The sequence below is a fragment of the Phoenix dactylifera genome, chromosome 4, assembly GCF_051530095.1.
Source record: "Phoenix dactylifera cultivar Ajwa chromosome 4, Ajwa_hap1_PhDact_Kaust_v1.1, whole genome shotgun sequence".
Classification (NCBI taxonomy): Eukaryota; Viridiplantae; Streptophyta; class Magnoliopsida; order Arecales; family Arecaceae; genus Phoenix; species Phoenix dactylifera.
The window spans coordinates 2,079,096-2,093,114 of record NC_143193.1 but is presented as its reverse complement, the minus strand read 5'-3'; the positions used below and the strand labels follow the sequence as shown (position 1 = coordinate 2,093,114).

The following is a 14,019-nucleotide window of genomic DNA, read 5'->3' as shown; positions in this document are numbered from 1 at the left end:
ACGATTGCTACCAAATTAACGACGGTGAACCAAAAAAAAAAAAACCAGCTTGAGTATAGATCAATGGTTTACCTAAATAAAATTTTTAAAATAATGAGCCGTAAAAAAAGCAACGTAATCTCCAAGATCATTTACCTACATGCATGGCCCAAAAAACAATATCACACAAACAATTTCCTCGAAACAATCCATAATCTTTATTACAGGCCGAAATTTGTTAATCCCCAAAGAAACAACAGAGTTTGAGAAACATATATCCGCAAAAAATGCAACAAATACACCATTCTGAACAACAAAAACATATGCTTCTTCTTCGCTTCTTCTCAAGAGCAGAGGTGATATTTATTCTCGGCAGGCCTTCTCTTCGTGTTCTTCTTCTTCTTCTTCTTCCTCCTCTTTTCCATCCTCCTCTCCAAGTCCTCCACCGTCTCCACCAGCCCTCCCATCAGCCGGCATTGCTGGTTGCTTCTCTCGCAGAGCTCCGTCACCAGTCTCTTCAGCCTCTCATTCTCTGCCATCACTCTCTCCATCACCTCCATCATCTGATCCGAGCTCGTGCTCCCTTCTTCTGCCCCGATCCCAGTCATCTTACTTCCACTCAGTGTTTGATCATGGGTCCTCTCTTGCTTGATTGGATCGAAGATGGTACCTTTCTCTTCGACCTTGGATTCCTCCACTGCTTCCTCCGTTTTATCCTCTGTTCCCAGTGGAGCTGTGAACTCTGGGGAGTTTCCTAGGGTTTCCTCCATGGGATCTCCAATGTTGCCTTCCTCGACGCTCTTCGATTCTACCAGGACAGAACCTTCAGCAAGATCCTTGCTTTCTGGTGCTTCATCCTTCGCTTCTAGGGCTTCTTCGACGGAGTCATCCAGGGTTCCAAAACCCTTAGGAGACCCACCACGAACCTCCGAGATCCCATCTCCACATTCTTGAGGAACAGCTTCTTCATCGATATGGTGCTCCCCTACCTCCTCCGGCGACTCAAGGGTTTTGGCCGGTGCTCCATTCTCCGCGTCTAGGGCTTCCCCTCCGACTTCCTTCTCATCCCTAGCGGCGGCGGCGATCGAATCCACGGCATCCTGCAGCGAGATCACCCTCCGGATCACTTTCTTCCGATAATCCCTCACCCCACGCACCGAATCCAATCGCAACAACAACGCCATCAGCATCTCATTCACCCTCAGCCGCTCCTTCCCGTCCCTCCTTATCAACTCCTCCTCCGCTCTAATCTTCCTCTCGATCTCGTCCACCTCAGCTGCGACCTTGTGGACAACCCTCACGTTCTTCCGCACCAAGAACCCGCGGACGACCTTCTGGACCTTGACGGCGGCCACATCCCGGTCGACCTCCCCCGCCTGCCGCGCCGCGGCGGCGGCAGCAGGCCTCTTCGCCGTCCTCTCTTCCTCCTCGGAGCTGACGAAGCGGACGGGGATAGAGACGACCCGAGACTTCGCCGCCGGCGGGCGAGGTCTCGGCTGGGGGACGTAGCCATAGCGAATTGGATTCCATGGGCTCGCGAAGAAAGGCCTCTCCATCTTCCCCTGTATCTCTCTCTAGAACGATTGCGAGGTTTTCGAAAGCTGAGATTTTTTTTTTTTTGGATGGTTTGTTTTGGAGTGGGAGGTTGGCTTTATATAGGGATTTGGGTTGGGGACATTTTGGGATCGGGAACGTTCGAGTGGGATCCGGAAAGGGCCGGGAACGGGATGTTTCTGGAAGACTCTGTAAGGTTCTTCGTTCACCACGCGGGCGGGAGCGTTTACCATTGGTTCAGTAGAATGCAGCAAAGAGCAAAGGACAGACACGAGCGAATCAAGAGCAGACACGTCATATCCGTTAACTGGCCTGGTTGAAGCATTTCAAGAATGACATAAAAGTACGTGCCCGAGCGAATATAATTTTTAAAATCTAAATTTTATTTTTACCCATCCTAAACTAAATCCAAATATATATAACTTTTCAAAATTTTTCTACCCAAGATAAAAAAGAAACTTTGTATGCAAATAAAAAAAAAATTATAATGTTACCCAACCTCCAATCAGCCCCAAGACTGCACCTATCCTCGCCATTCTCTAAGGTAGGTATTGATGATGGCCAGCTTGATTCATATTCATGGTGTTGTCATCCCTATTAAAAACATACACAATTTAATTCCAATCTATCGTAAAATATGCTGAGTTTTTATTTTTATGGATCTTGTTCAACACTAACCCAATAATGATCAATCTCCAATAATTTTAGAGAGAGAGAGATTATAATATATACAAATGTATATCCACTTAGATCCAATCAAATCATGATTGGACGACGTGGGTTCAACATTGACGATCCAAACTGTTGAATATGATTTAATATTTTTATCTTGCTTACACAAAAAAAAAAATCATGTGATTTAGAGACTCTCAGCATATATATATTAAATAATTTAAAATTGAATAATCCAAATAGCATAAAATAATATATATTTTTTGACCATTTAATGCATAGGCTATGTCACGCCCCCGCATCTGCGAGGCACGTGAGGCACCTAGTGCCCACGTGGGGGCCACATGAGGGAGGAACACGGGGCTCCCTTGCTAGATATTGTCCGGTTCTGGGGCTTCACGCAAGCGTCCTTCACCCCTCCCCGATTTTGTTTTCCACCCAAAACGCGTCTGCAGGATTAGGAAACACCCGCCTCATATGCCCAGGCTCTGGAACGAGTCTTTCCGATGTGGGACTATTGGGCCTCACACCCTTCCCACCATCGGACAAGAGCCGTCCTCGGCTCTGATACCAAATGTCACGCCCCCGCCTCTGCGAGGCACGTGAGGCACCTAGTGCCCACGTGGGGGCCACATGAGGGGGGAATACGGGGCTCCCCTGCCAGATATTGACAGGCTAGAAGTCACCAAATTATATGATTTTTAAGTATATAAATAGTTTAGAAATGGTAGATGACCATCCACATTCAACCATGACTTAATTGGAACTAAGTAGAGATACACCCGAGTATATCTTAATCTCTCTCTCTCTCTCTAATATAAATATAATACTTTAAAAGTTATTAACTATATTTTGGGCATATATTTTCAGATTATGAAGAAAATGTATTTTCTAAATAAGTGTACCTACTTAACTGATCCAAGTTGGACATAAACTATAGCGTGGACCATAGTTGGACCTGACCAAACTCAATAAAACCCTAGAAATGAATAATGTCATAGACCATAGAGCTGTCAATTGAGACTTTAGCTTGAGTTAGACATGATTTGATGCTTGATCCTAGCTGCAAGGCTGGAGATCAATTTAAAGATAAATTGGAAATTAACCTAATGCCATATTTGAAACTAAACCACCATGATCAACTCGGATCAATAAAGCTCAAAAATATCGTCTAACATAATACTATTTATATTTTCAGCATGAAATGTTAATTATTTTATTGAGCAATACTGTAGGGACATCATTACCAAATCGCCATAAGTTCAAATACTGCAGAATCTCAAATTCCAAAGAGGGTACAGAGAGAGGATACAAAATTGAACCTGAGTTGAGTGCTGAGCTTAGAATTTACAACAATAGATGAGAATATCATACATAGTTCATCCTTTTCGGAAGAGTAATGCCTGCTCGGTTCAAAAGGTCACTAGAAGCTTGCATTGCCATTGAAATAACTTCTTGCTGTTTGATGAGGAAAAAAGAGAGAGGGTGTCACTGTTAAAAACAAATCATTTAAAGCCAGTAATTTATATAGATTGCTAATAGGCTTGCATAAAATACTTTAGGCTTTGAAATAGAATAAGATCAAAGGAAGGAGAAGCCAGGAGTCATTTGGTACTTCATTGGGAGGGGGGATTTCAGCCATTGATGCTAGATTTCATTGGCAAGAATTGTTTGAATCTCCTCAATAAAATGATTAAAGTCAGTTTACCTAAACTATATTTAAGCAATGTCACCTACATTCTTGCAGCCTTCCACTATTTCATGCATCCTTTCGATATTCTAAAAAAAAAGAACAGGTCCATTCCATATAAGCTAGGGATCCAATTCCTTCAGGATCAAAATATTATCAAATATAGTACTGGATATCATTCGTAATAGAAAGATCACATATGCTGAGAGTGTGAAAGGGCTCAAGGTCATGATTACAAATCAAAATTCAATAACACAATTCATCATATTTTATACCATTAGATTTCAGTATAAACATATTAAATTACTAATAACATATCAGCTTATCGAATTTGTTAACATTTTACCCACAAGAATTTGCAGGCTAAGCCTATAAAAATGAACTTATGGATACTAGACTTCAACATTGAAGTTGGGTTAATATTCGACAAATTTGGTATCACAAGATTCATATATAAGTTGCAATGAACAGGACTGGTTTATTACTGTCATCTTGTAATTATATAGCATCACTTGAACCAAGGGATTCAAAACACTTGATTTGCAACAAGCAACACCACGGAATGTATTAAATTAACTTTATGTTCCACATCTTGGAGTAATATTTAGTGTCAGATTACCTCATTTACATTCAAGATCTTCTGATCTCTCATAATCCATTGACCATTGCACATGACAGAATCAATATTCTCTGTTCGCATACAGTAAACAAGGCTCGAAATACTGCATATTTCAACAAACAAGTATCAATAATTACTTCCTTATTTCATTGAATTGATAATTTTAGAACTGAATAACAAATAATAGCGATAGACAGAGATCAGGTAACAGTTTGAATGTTTAAGGTTTCTAGATTGCATCAAAGTATGAATCTGTCTCCTATAGAACAAACAACTAGTTGAAAGCTTAGCCACATTATGCACGCATTTGCTAATAAGCTCTGAAATTTGGTTGTGCAAGCAGTAAGGCAGTCCTTTAAACATTATTTTGATCATCAATATTATGGAACAACATAACCATAAACCCCATTCATATGTAGAGTTCTATATCTCTGGTAAAGAAAATTATAGAAAACTACTAACTTTGCAAGCAGAAAGCTTTCTCATCTTTCATCTAATATTAATAATTTTTACACCTTGCAGTTTTCATTTCAAGATTTTGATGCCTTAGAGCTGTAAAGTCAGGTTCACCTTTGGGTCTTATTCACACCTATCAGTAGGGCCATGTTTTATAATAATTGGCTGAGAGTCATGGAAAGAATTACTTACACTTCTGCTTCATGTGCAGATTGTGGATTAGAAAGCTATTTTGCTATCCCTGCCAAATGAAGAACTGTTGAAATGGCTGGTAGGCAGGAAGTTCTGTTGGTAGACAGGCCTCAGGACACAAAAAAGCAATCCCCACCTACACTGCCACAATGCCATGGGCTACTGGTTAGGTTTTAGCACCTACCTATGCAACTGAGCGATGCATAGGCATGTTACTTTTTACTGAGCAGTTGCTTGTTTTTATATGAGTGTGTGTTTATTTTGAGATAAATACCCAATGCATTTTGGTTTGCCTTTAGAGTGCAGTACGCTGCATCTTACTTGCGTTAGCACTAATATGTCATTTGTAATTAAAAAAAACAAGTTTTTATTTTATGACTTAGTATCAGATGACTGCTAAGCAGTTACATGAATTAAACACAATAGTTGACCAACTGGGTTTACTTTTCTACCAATTGACCTTTTGTGGTAACTGACTATCGATATCCCCTCCTTCAAAAAGACTAATCATACCCCTTCTTCTGCATTGACCAGGAATTTGACAACAATCAGTAGTAGTCAATATTAGGTTGAGAGCCGATCAGTAGAAATTCTCAAACCTTGTTGATTCATGCTTCGATGAGTTTGATCGCATTACTTACAGAGGGGATAAGGCTTTCTGATTAAGATAATGTTGTGGAATAAAAGTTTTGTTATTCTTCATTGCTAGTCCAATACTGTGCTTGCTTTGCAATTCTATTAGATTTCTATCTTAAGTCTTAAGACTGATGCATGAAAAGATAGGGCTAGTCTATACATGGTAAATCAAAACAAGAAAGTGTAACTTTTTGCGCCATAGGTGATGAAGTAATCACAGGATGACAGCCAAACGTTCTCTATTGCCTCCGATACCATGAAACTCATCCAACAGCCAGGGCCTTTAAAGGATGTAAAATATTTACCTATTACTCCAGTAATGCAATTAGACAGATGTTGATACTGATGACAGTTTGGAAGGCTGTAATTCGGAGCATGGGCTAGTAATCACCAATCATGTTGGCATACAATATACCCCATATAGGTCATTAAGGAACAGTGCCAGCAATGAGCCTATGGTGTATCAATCCTTAAATGCATGTCCCATCGAATATTAATGACATAAGGATTAGTCAGGCCCTAGTTCATTTCAGATGCTCAACACCTATAAGTTGCATGGAACACGCAACACCTTTTCTTAGATCAAAATGATCCTAACCAATAGCTGAAAAAAAAAAAGACTGGCGCTGCACAGCATTTGCAATCAAAAGACTGGTTCTGGGAACAGGAACCAAGTTGAACAACTCCAAAGCTAAACCTAACTGCTTTCAACTTTATAATAAGCATTACATTTCCAAGAATAGACAAAATGGTCATGTGCTTGACTACCACCAGCATCAAAATCAACAAGTCTTGTCTCCACTATTGGGATCTAGCAATACAAACTGCCAATCATTCCTATTAAGTACAAAACTAGTGTTCTATAAGTTTCTCCAAACCTTTAACACAACTTCCATACAGGTTAGCTTAGGGTACTCCACTTTTCTAGAGGGACAAAAATGGGGCTCAATTTCTAAATTGCATATAAACATAAGAAAGATTAAATATGAAGTTACAAAAAAACTATGAGGATGTTAACCTGCAAATGTTTTGTTGCTAGAAGAAATTAACATTAGCAAATACATCATGATATTACTGTGAGCATCTTTAGGTGAAAAAGATAAAAGAGATTCATGGATGGGTCCTTACAGATCATGGAGTGGCACCATGGACCATGAAAAAGGATTCACAATGATCATGTCAGCCTGAAAAAGGTGAAAACAATAGTCAACTACTTTTCAGGATTCACAAGAAGTCACAACAAAAACAAAGCTTCTTGTTTTCAAAAAAAAAAAAAGAAAGAAAGAAAAAACAGGTGTCATCCAGTGAGGTAAAAGTCAAACAGTCTGTGGTAGGCAGCATCATATAGCAGGTTTGGAAAAGATTATTGTAATAATTAATTTTTAATATGATTCAGCCTAAACATTTTTAGGCTGAATTTTGGTGGTGGAGGGAACTCCTGCATTAATTTTTTGAAGAATCTGCACTTTGGAAACCTTAGACCTTCCAACTAAACATGGGAATGTTAAAAACCTGGGGCTACTCACAGCTATTCATTTGGTAGAAATGAGTTATGAAGTGAAGGCAGATGTTTCAGTTTGCTATGTTTCGTGGTCAAACAAAAAATAGTTTTTTTTTTCTTTCAAAATGGGCAAAAATGGCTGATGGGACACCACTGCAAGATAAGTTATACCTCTCCATCCTTTGTTAATAGGGAAAACTTCAGAGTTCTCGGATAGCAGAGAAGAAGATATCAAACAGCAACAGGGAACAGGGGAAAGGAAATAAACAATATTCTAACCTTTTTCCCAACTTCAAGGGAACCTATTTCATTGTCCCATAGCACTGATTTTGCGCCATTTACAGTCGTCATTTTTAAAACCATTTCAGCAGGAACAGCAGTTGGGTTGGTTGTACCTTGGATGTATGCTTCCCGTCCTTTGTTAATAAGGGAAGCTAAATACATCTCATCCACTGTATCCAGAATATATGGATAATAAATATAACACAAACATATATATAAAGTATTCTATGTCAAAATTATTATGAAAGAGAGATGATATAGTTCATACTATTCTCATGTAATGACAAAATGATAATACATAGAGGATAAAAGTATCACATCACAGCTCAATTATGTAGAATTTTTAAGTATCTCAGCTAGTGAGGGTGGTGACTGTCACCCATATTGCGCCAAAACAGGAAAAAAGTAACTGAAAAGCCTTTTCTTTTTTACTTGAAATAGGATTTTTAGATAGTAGTTTTACTCAACCCAGAGACTCATACAACTAGCAGAAATTTTGTTTGCAAATTCTGAAGATAAATAAGTCAAATGACACCTCAATAAGTACCACTTACATAGACATATGAAGACTCCTTTGGATATTTGATGCTGTATGGATCCAAAAGTACAAAGAAATCAAAAATACCTATTTACCTTTAGATGCTCTACTAATCGTATGTGCCCAAAAGGAAAATACGTGCTATGTCTAAGTAATCTTTACGTCATACCAAGGAATAAATATCTCATGCTCTAACCAAAGATGAAATCTCATCAAAATCAACTGACATGAATCTTGAAACTAACCAATGCTCATCCTATTGTTGGAGGGTGCTCCATCTGTACCAAGGGAGACACATACACCGGCATCAAGCATTTCCCTTATAGGAGCAAATCCAAGCATGCGCATTGCAGATGCAGGGCAATGAGAAACTTTTACACCAGCCTTTGAGAAAAAGCCAATCTGTGAACATTTAGCGAACCTTCAGCAATCAATTTGCAGCAAGTTTGAGCAAGTTATAAAAATAGTACATACTTATGAAGGGCATGACAGAAGTTATCATGTTTTCTATTTTCTGTCATTTTTATGAAATGGGCTTCCATGATATAATGCCTATGAAGCTACCCAAGCCTATGCTTAACAGATAATGATATGGATGTCAAAACAGATAGCGATAAGAAATTTTATTTTAATTTTTTATGAAAAGATCGTTACCTGTAAAGAGTTTTTGCTTTAGAAGGAAAAATGTTTCACAATGAATGTTTTCACTATCCGTTAGCTGCTTAAAGTTGAATATATCTGTAGAGGTAGAATACAAGCAAATATGGTAGCCATTTAAGAACTGACTCATGATGACAGCTGTTAAAAATATAAGAATTCTTAACTAAGCATAGTGGTTTTTCTCCTGAGAGTGCATATTTTCAGAGAAGTTCAAAATGGACTTTAGCTATATTGACACAAAATTCTTGAAGGCATTTCTTGCAAAACCATGACCCTTGATAGCATATAAATCATTACAAGCCCATATCAGTGATAACATGCACCATCAAATTGCAAAACAACTAAAAACTATAATAATATATGTTAGCCCACTATATATGGCTAGTCCAATGAATCCCCCATATTGGTGTTTTTTCCTTCCATTTTTTACACAAGCTGCATCAAACTGCCTGCTATAACAAATATTTTTTCTCATGGTTTGTGCCTGTCCTGCCAGTACTATGTGTGTGACCAGCAGTTACAGTGGATATCATGGGCATCTTGTCTTTTTCATGTAATCTATAACATGAATCAAGAATGAGAAATGGTTCAATTGACTAAAATTGGCCAGAATGCTAATAAGTAGAAGAGAACTAGGGAAGATGAAAAAGAGAATGAAGCAAGACATGTAACCTAACAAATTTATATCAGTTAAATTCAGTTATAAAAATAATCTTTGTGCTAACCTCAGCATCATTCAACCAAACAGAATGGGCTGCTAACAAATTGCTCCGCAGAAGTCCTATTTTCTCCAAGTATGTTGCTGTACCATGATGAACTCCTCTTGTATTTGTTACCAGCTGATTTTCATAAGGGATTTCTGCAACATGCTACACAAATATAATATAAGTGAATGATGGAAAATACTGGATAATTTTATTTTTACCAAAATAGTCATACACTGATATATGATTGACAAGTCAGATTTCATATCATCAATATAAGATGGATATTAGCTAAAATACCAATATGAGATGAACATAATATCCAACTTTTTTCTACATTTCTTAAACCCAACCAGAAAAGCTAAAAGTTCTATGATTCTCCTTATAGATCAAGAATTAAATATATAACAAAGTGAAATTCAGAAATAAGGTGTTTTAAAACCTTAAAATCCAATTTAATGATAGCTAACTTCATAAGGTTAACATCTATAGATATCAAAGAAATTAAAACCTTATATAATCTCCTTGAAAAGCCTTATTTAATTATCAAATACAGCCTATTTCAAAGATGTAATTCTTTTTATGGGTAAACAGTGAATTTACCAAAAAGATAACAAATAAAGTTTGCAAGACTAAATAAAAGGCAAGAATGTTGAGCAGTCCCGCAATAAGCCGCTTCTTAAGCAGGGGATTCTGCCTTCCTGTGAGCACTACAAATTGAAAGTTGATTGTCACAACTCCTTTCTCAGCAGCCATGTTGCTAAGTAGCCTATTCGATGATTTATTACAAATCAAGCTTTCAGACTAACCCTATGTTTGGTTGGGGTCATGAGAGGGAGGATGGATGAGGTTGGAAGGATGGATGGCCTCCATCTACCATTTGGTTTGAAAAATCTTAGGAATGATGGATGAAAAGGAGGGATTGCCCATCCATCCTGACCCACCAATTTGCATTCTTCCAAATTGGGAGGATGCTAGGATGGATAGATGGAGCATGTGAGAGCTGGGTTTGTACTTTAACAAAATTATCTCCTCATTAATTTTTTGACAAAAACCTAATACTTCTTCACTTTTTCATATTATATATATATATATATACCTATACTATTAAGTATTAACCCTATATTATTAAATTTTATTACTAATTGTTTTAACTTTTGTACATAATTTCCATAATTATAAGTAAAAAATTAGAATTGTCTTATATTTTTCTATTTATATTCACTACTTTTTAGTCAACTATTTATATAAAATTCATTAACTACTTAAATTAAATTATAATTAATTAGTTATTTATATAATTAATATATAAATAAATTAATTCATATATAATTAATTTATAAAATTATTTACTAAATTAAATTAAAATTAAATATTTATATATTTTTTGTATAATTATAAATTATAAAGATTATAAATTTATATATTGCCCTACTTCTTTGATATAAATAAGTGTTATAAATTGATAATAATAATACTTTTTACCAAAGGATAATTTTGTAAAAATATTATGCAAATATCATCCATCCTCCTTTTCATTCCTCCTATACCAAATAGAGGAGAAAATCATTCTCATCCATCCTTCCATGTTTCATCAAACACATGGGAGGATGGATGAAAGACCCATCTATCTTTTTCCTCATCCATCCTTCCTCCAATCCATCCTTCATACCAAACATAGGGTAAGGGAAACAACATCTCTCACCTTAATTCAAAAGCCTTTGCTTCAGAGTGTGTTCTTCTTTAAGTATTCTAGAACTACATAAATCAGATTTTTATTGTTACCTGAGAAAAAATAATCCAATATAGAGAACCTGGAATTCAAGCAGTCTACCATTAAAGCATATTATTAACCACTTCAGAAGTGACCATGTTGGTTTATGGTAAAGGCTTCGAGCCATACTGGGATATGTACTCTCAATCATTCGTTCAATGTGAGGTAATGAACTAAATTATTATTTCTCACTAAGCCTACCAACATTCATATTACATTTATTTATATTGGAGTCCAGCATTTGGTTCAGAGAACCCAGTGCCAATACCAAAATCTAGCATCAACTAACCCAGCATAGCTCCTGATGGAAAACATCCCTATTTATGCTACACAAATTGGTTTCTTGTCTTATTTTCATATTTCTAGAAAAAGGACATGGAGCTTTTAAAGTTAGAGAATAGAGATAACACATGGTAAACATTGAAGAACAAATACTTGCATTCTGTGAGCTTGAAGCACTACGTAGAAAAATTTTAAGGACTTTGTCAAACTCAGGCTTTTTTCCCCATGATACGTATATGAGAGAAAAGAAAAGCTGATTATAACAATACAATTCAGAGCATTTGCAAATTACACCATTACCATATGGATGCCTGTATTCAGTTCTTCCGCCACATCTCTTGTTTCAAGTAGTAAGTGATCAGTTGCATTCATGATCTGTCTCAATCCAAACCATATTCTGATTCGACCATCAGCTGTATTATGATGCTTCTTGAAGAGTTCCTTCTGAGACTGCACCCCAGTCATGCAATGAGTAATAGTCAATTACTTTAAAGCTGCAAATTTGTCTAGTAGTAGAATGATACGACCCAAAATGTCATACAGTATTATTATTAGTCCTCATAGCTATAGAGATCAAAATATTTTCCTGTGGAACATCTTTTCCTAGACTAATGCATGCGTAATGAAGAAATATAAAAGGTTAATTTGGATTTGTCGGAACTCAATAAAGAACATGCAAGGAAAAAAATCCATATTTCAAGCTATTCACTAATGAGGCTATTTACAACATGGTGCCCTGTTACTAAATCACAAGATTCACAGACTAGGAAGTCTGTAAAATGCTACATTTCACCTCAGGATGTTCAGAATTTTTCTCATCTCCTCCATGTAAGTCTTTCTTGCAACGTTACCAAATTATTCACACTGTTTCCCAAATTCCAATTTATACCAACATTCTCTCTACAAATAGAGATAGACTACAACATTAATTTATAAAAATTAATAAAAAGTAATTTCCGCATTCTACTCTAAGCAAACTGAATACATTCACAAAGAACAAACTGGCCATCTAGCATCTTCACGGAACATTCTTGTTTAGACAGTGCCTACCAATTCCAGTCTGTATAAGCTTAGCATACAAACACATCAACGCAGACTTGACATAAGTTGTATGGTGAATAATCAGATTGAATATATTCAGAAAGCACGACAAACACCAAATCTCAATCATCAGAATGCAATTCTTTGTTTTTTTTTTTAAAGAGAAACTGTCAGAAATTTCTGAGCACAGAACATCCGAAATCAGTGAACAAAAGTTGCAGCAAACCACCTGAATACAAGAGTCAGTGGAGTGTACACTCCAATTTGCCGGTAAGCCCTCGCCTGAATCCATAATTGACTGGGTTAAACATGCACGTAAACCCAGTAATTCCACTGCTCTTGCCATCCCAGCAACATGCTGTCCACCAGCCTCGGCAAAGCACGTCACCTGCTTCCCAAAAAAAAAAAAAGAAAACACTCACTATAATGGCCATTGCTTTAAACCATTGCATTCATTAACTAAAGCGAAATAAATCACTCACTCCGGAGTGGATTAACTCGATCCCACACAGAAGCGTGGAAAGGTACGAGTCCTCCTCGGTCATGTGCGACTCGTACGGCCAGATGCGCTCGTGCAGCCACGTCACCAGATCGACGTCGTCGGCGATCCCCCTCGCTAGCTGCTGCGACGTGTGGACGTGCGTGTTCACAAACCCTAATCCCACCGCCCCACCCAACAAAATAAAAAGCAGCAGAACTCAAAAAAGCTGGAAGGAAAAAAAAAACGAAAAAAGAGCGGACTGATGTTGATCAAAGTGAGGAAAATTGGGGGTTCGGACCTGGGAGGACGAAGCGGCCGCGGAGGTCGAGGACGTCGTCGGCGAGAGGGGAGAATTCGCGGAGGATGTCGAGGGACGGGCCGACGGCGCGGATGCGATCGCCGGCGACGACGAGGGCCCCGTGGAGGAGGACACGAGAGGCGGGGTCCATCGTGACGATCACGGCATTGTGGAGGACAAGGATGCCGGATTTCTGGGTCTTCTCTCCGCCGCCGCCGCCGCCGCCGCCGCCGCCGCCGCCGCCGCCGCCGCCGCCGTCCATTTTCTTCGGCCTCGGTCGTAGCCGCAGAAGCCTGGGAAATGGAGAGATATAAAGAAGCCAAGATACCGGGCTGAGTCCGGTGGTCGGCTGGCTTTTTTAAGTTAAGCGCGACCTGGATTCTTTTAAATATTAGTAAGTTTTTGAAATAACCGTCCATTTTCTTTTTGCCAAGTAGGACTTGTTTGAATATTTTTGTACGATTAACCTGAAAATCTGGTAAAAATTAAACCTGACCCATTTAGAACATATCTTCTAAGTAATACGCATAGATTATATCTAATGTTACTAAATATGGAGCCTAACATAGCTCATATCACTTAGATCTCTTCTAGTTCATTTATGTTGAATGGAAAAAAACAAGATCCGGTAAAATCATTTTTCCCTCTATAGAATTCGGG

General features: G+C 37.9%; 2 protein-coding genes across 3 annotated transcripts; both read right to left on the bottom strand.

The window, feature by feature from the left end:
• Positions 1 to 173: 173 nt before the first annotated feature.
• LOC103708112 (uncharacterized) lies at positions 174 to 1,628 on the bottom strand. The gene has a single exon (XM_008792892.5). It carries the CDS (start codon positions 1,533 to 1,535, stop codon positions 324 to 326), a length of 1,212 nt encoding a protein of 403 aa, XP_008791114.4. The 5' UTR covers positions 1,536 to 1,628; the 3' UTR covers positions 174 to 323.
• Positions 1,629 to 3,372: 1,744 nt separating this feature from the next.
• On the bottom strand, positions 3,373 to 13,636 carry LOC103708113 (uncharacterized). Of its 2 annotated transcripts, XM_008792893.6 has the most exons (10): positions 13,360 to 13,636; positions 13,063 to 13,235; positions 12,810 to 12,968; positions 11,840 to 11,989; positions 9,505 to 9,648; positions 8,365 to 8,521; positions 7,579 to 7,751; positions 6,927 to 6,982; positions 4,515 to 4,617; positions 3,373 to 3,663 (listed from the first exon to the last, which is right to left on the bottom strand). In XM_008792893.6, exons 1-10 carry the CDS (start codon positions 13,619 to 13,621, stop codon positions 3,574 to 3,576), a joined length of 1,467 nt encoding a protein of 488 aa, XP_008791115.4. In that variant the 5' UTR covers positions 13,622 to 13,636; the 3' UTR covers positions 3,373 to 3,573. The 2 variants fall into 2 exon arrangements, with proteins under 2 accessions (XP_008791115.4, XP_038989340.3); XM_039133412.3 differs by lacking the exon at positions 4,515 to 4,617.
• Positions 13,637 to 14,019: the final 383 nt, after the last annotated feature.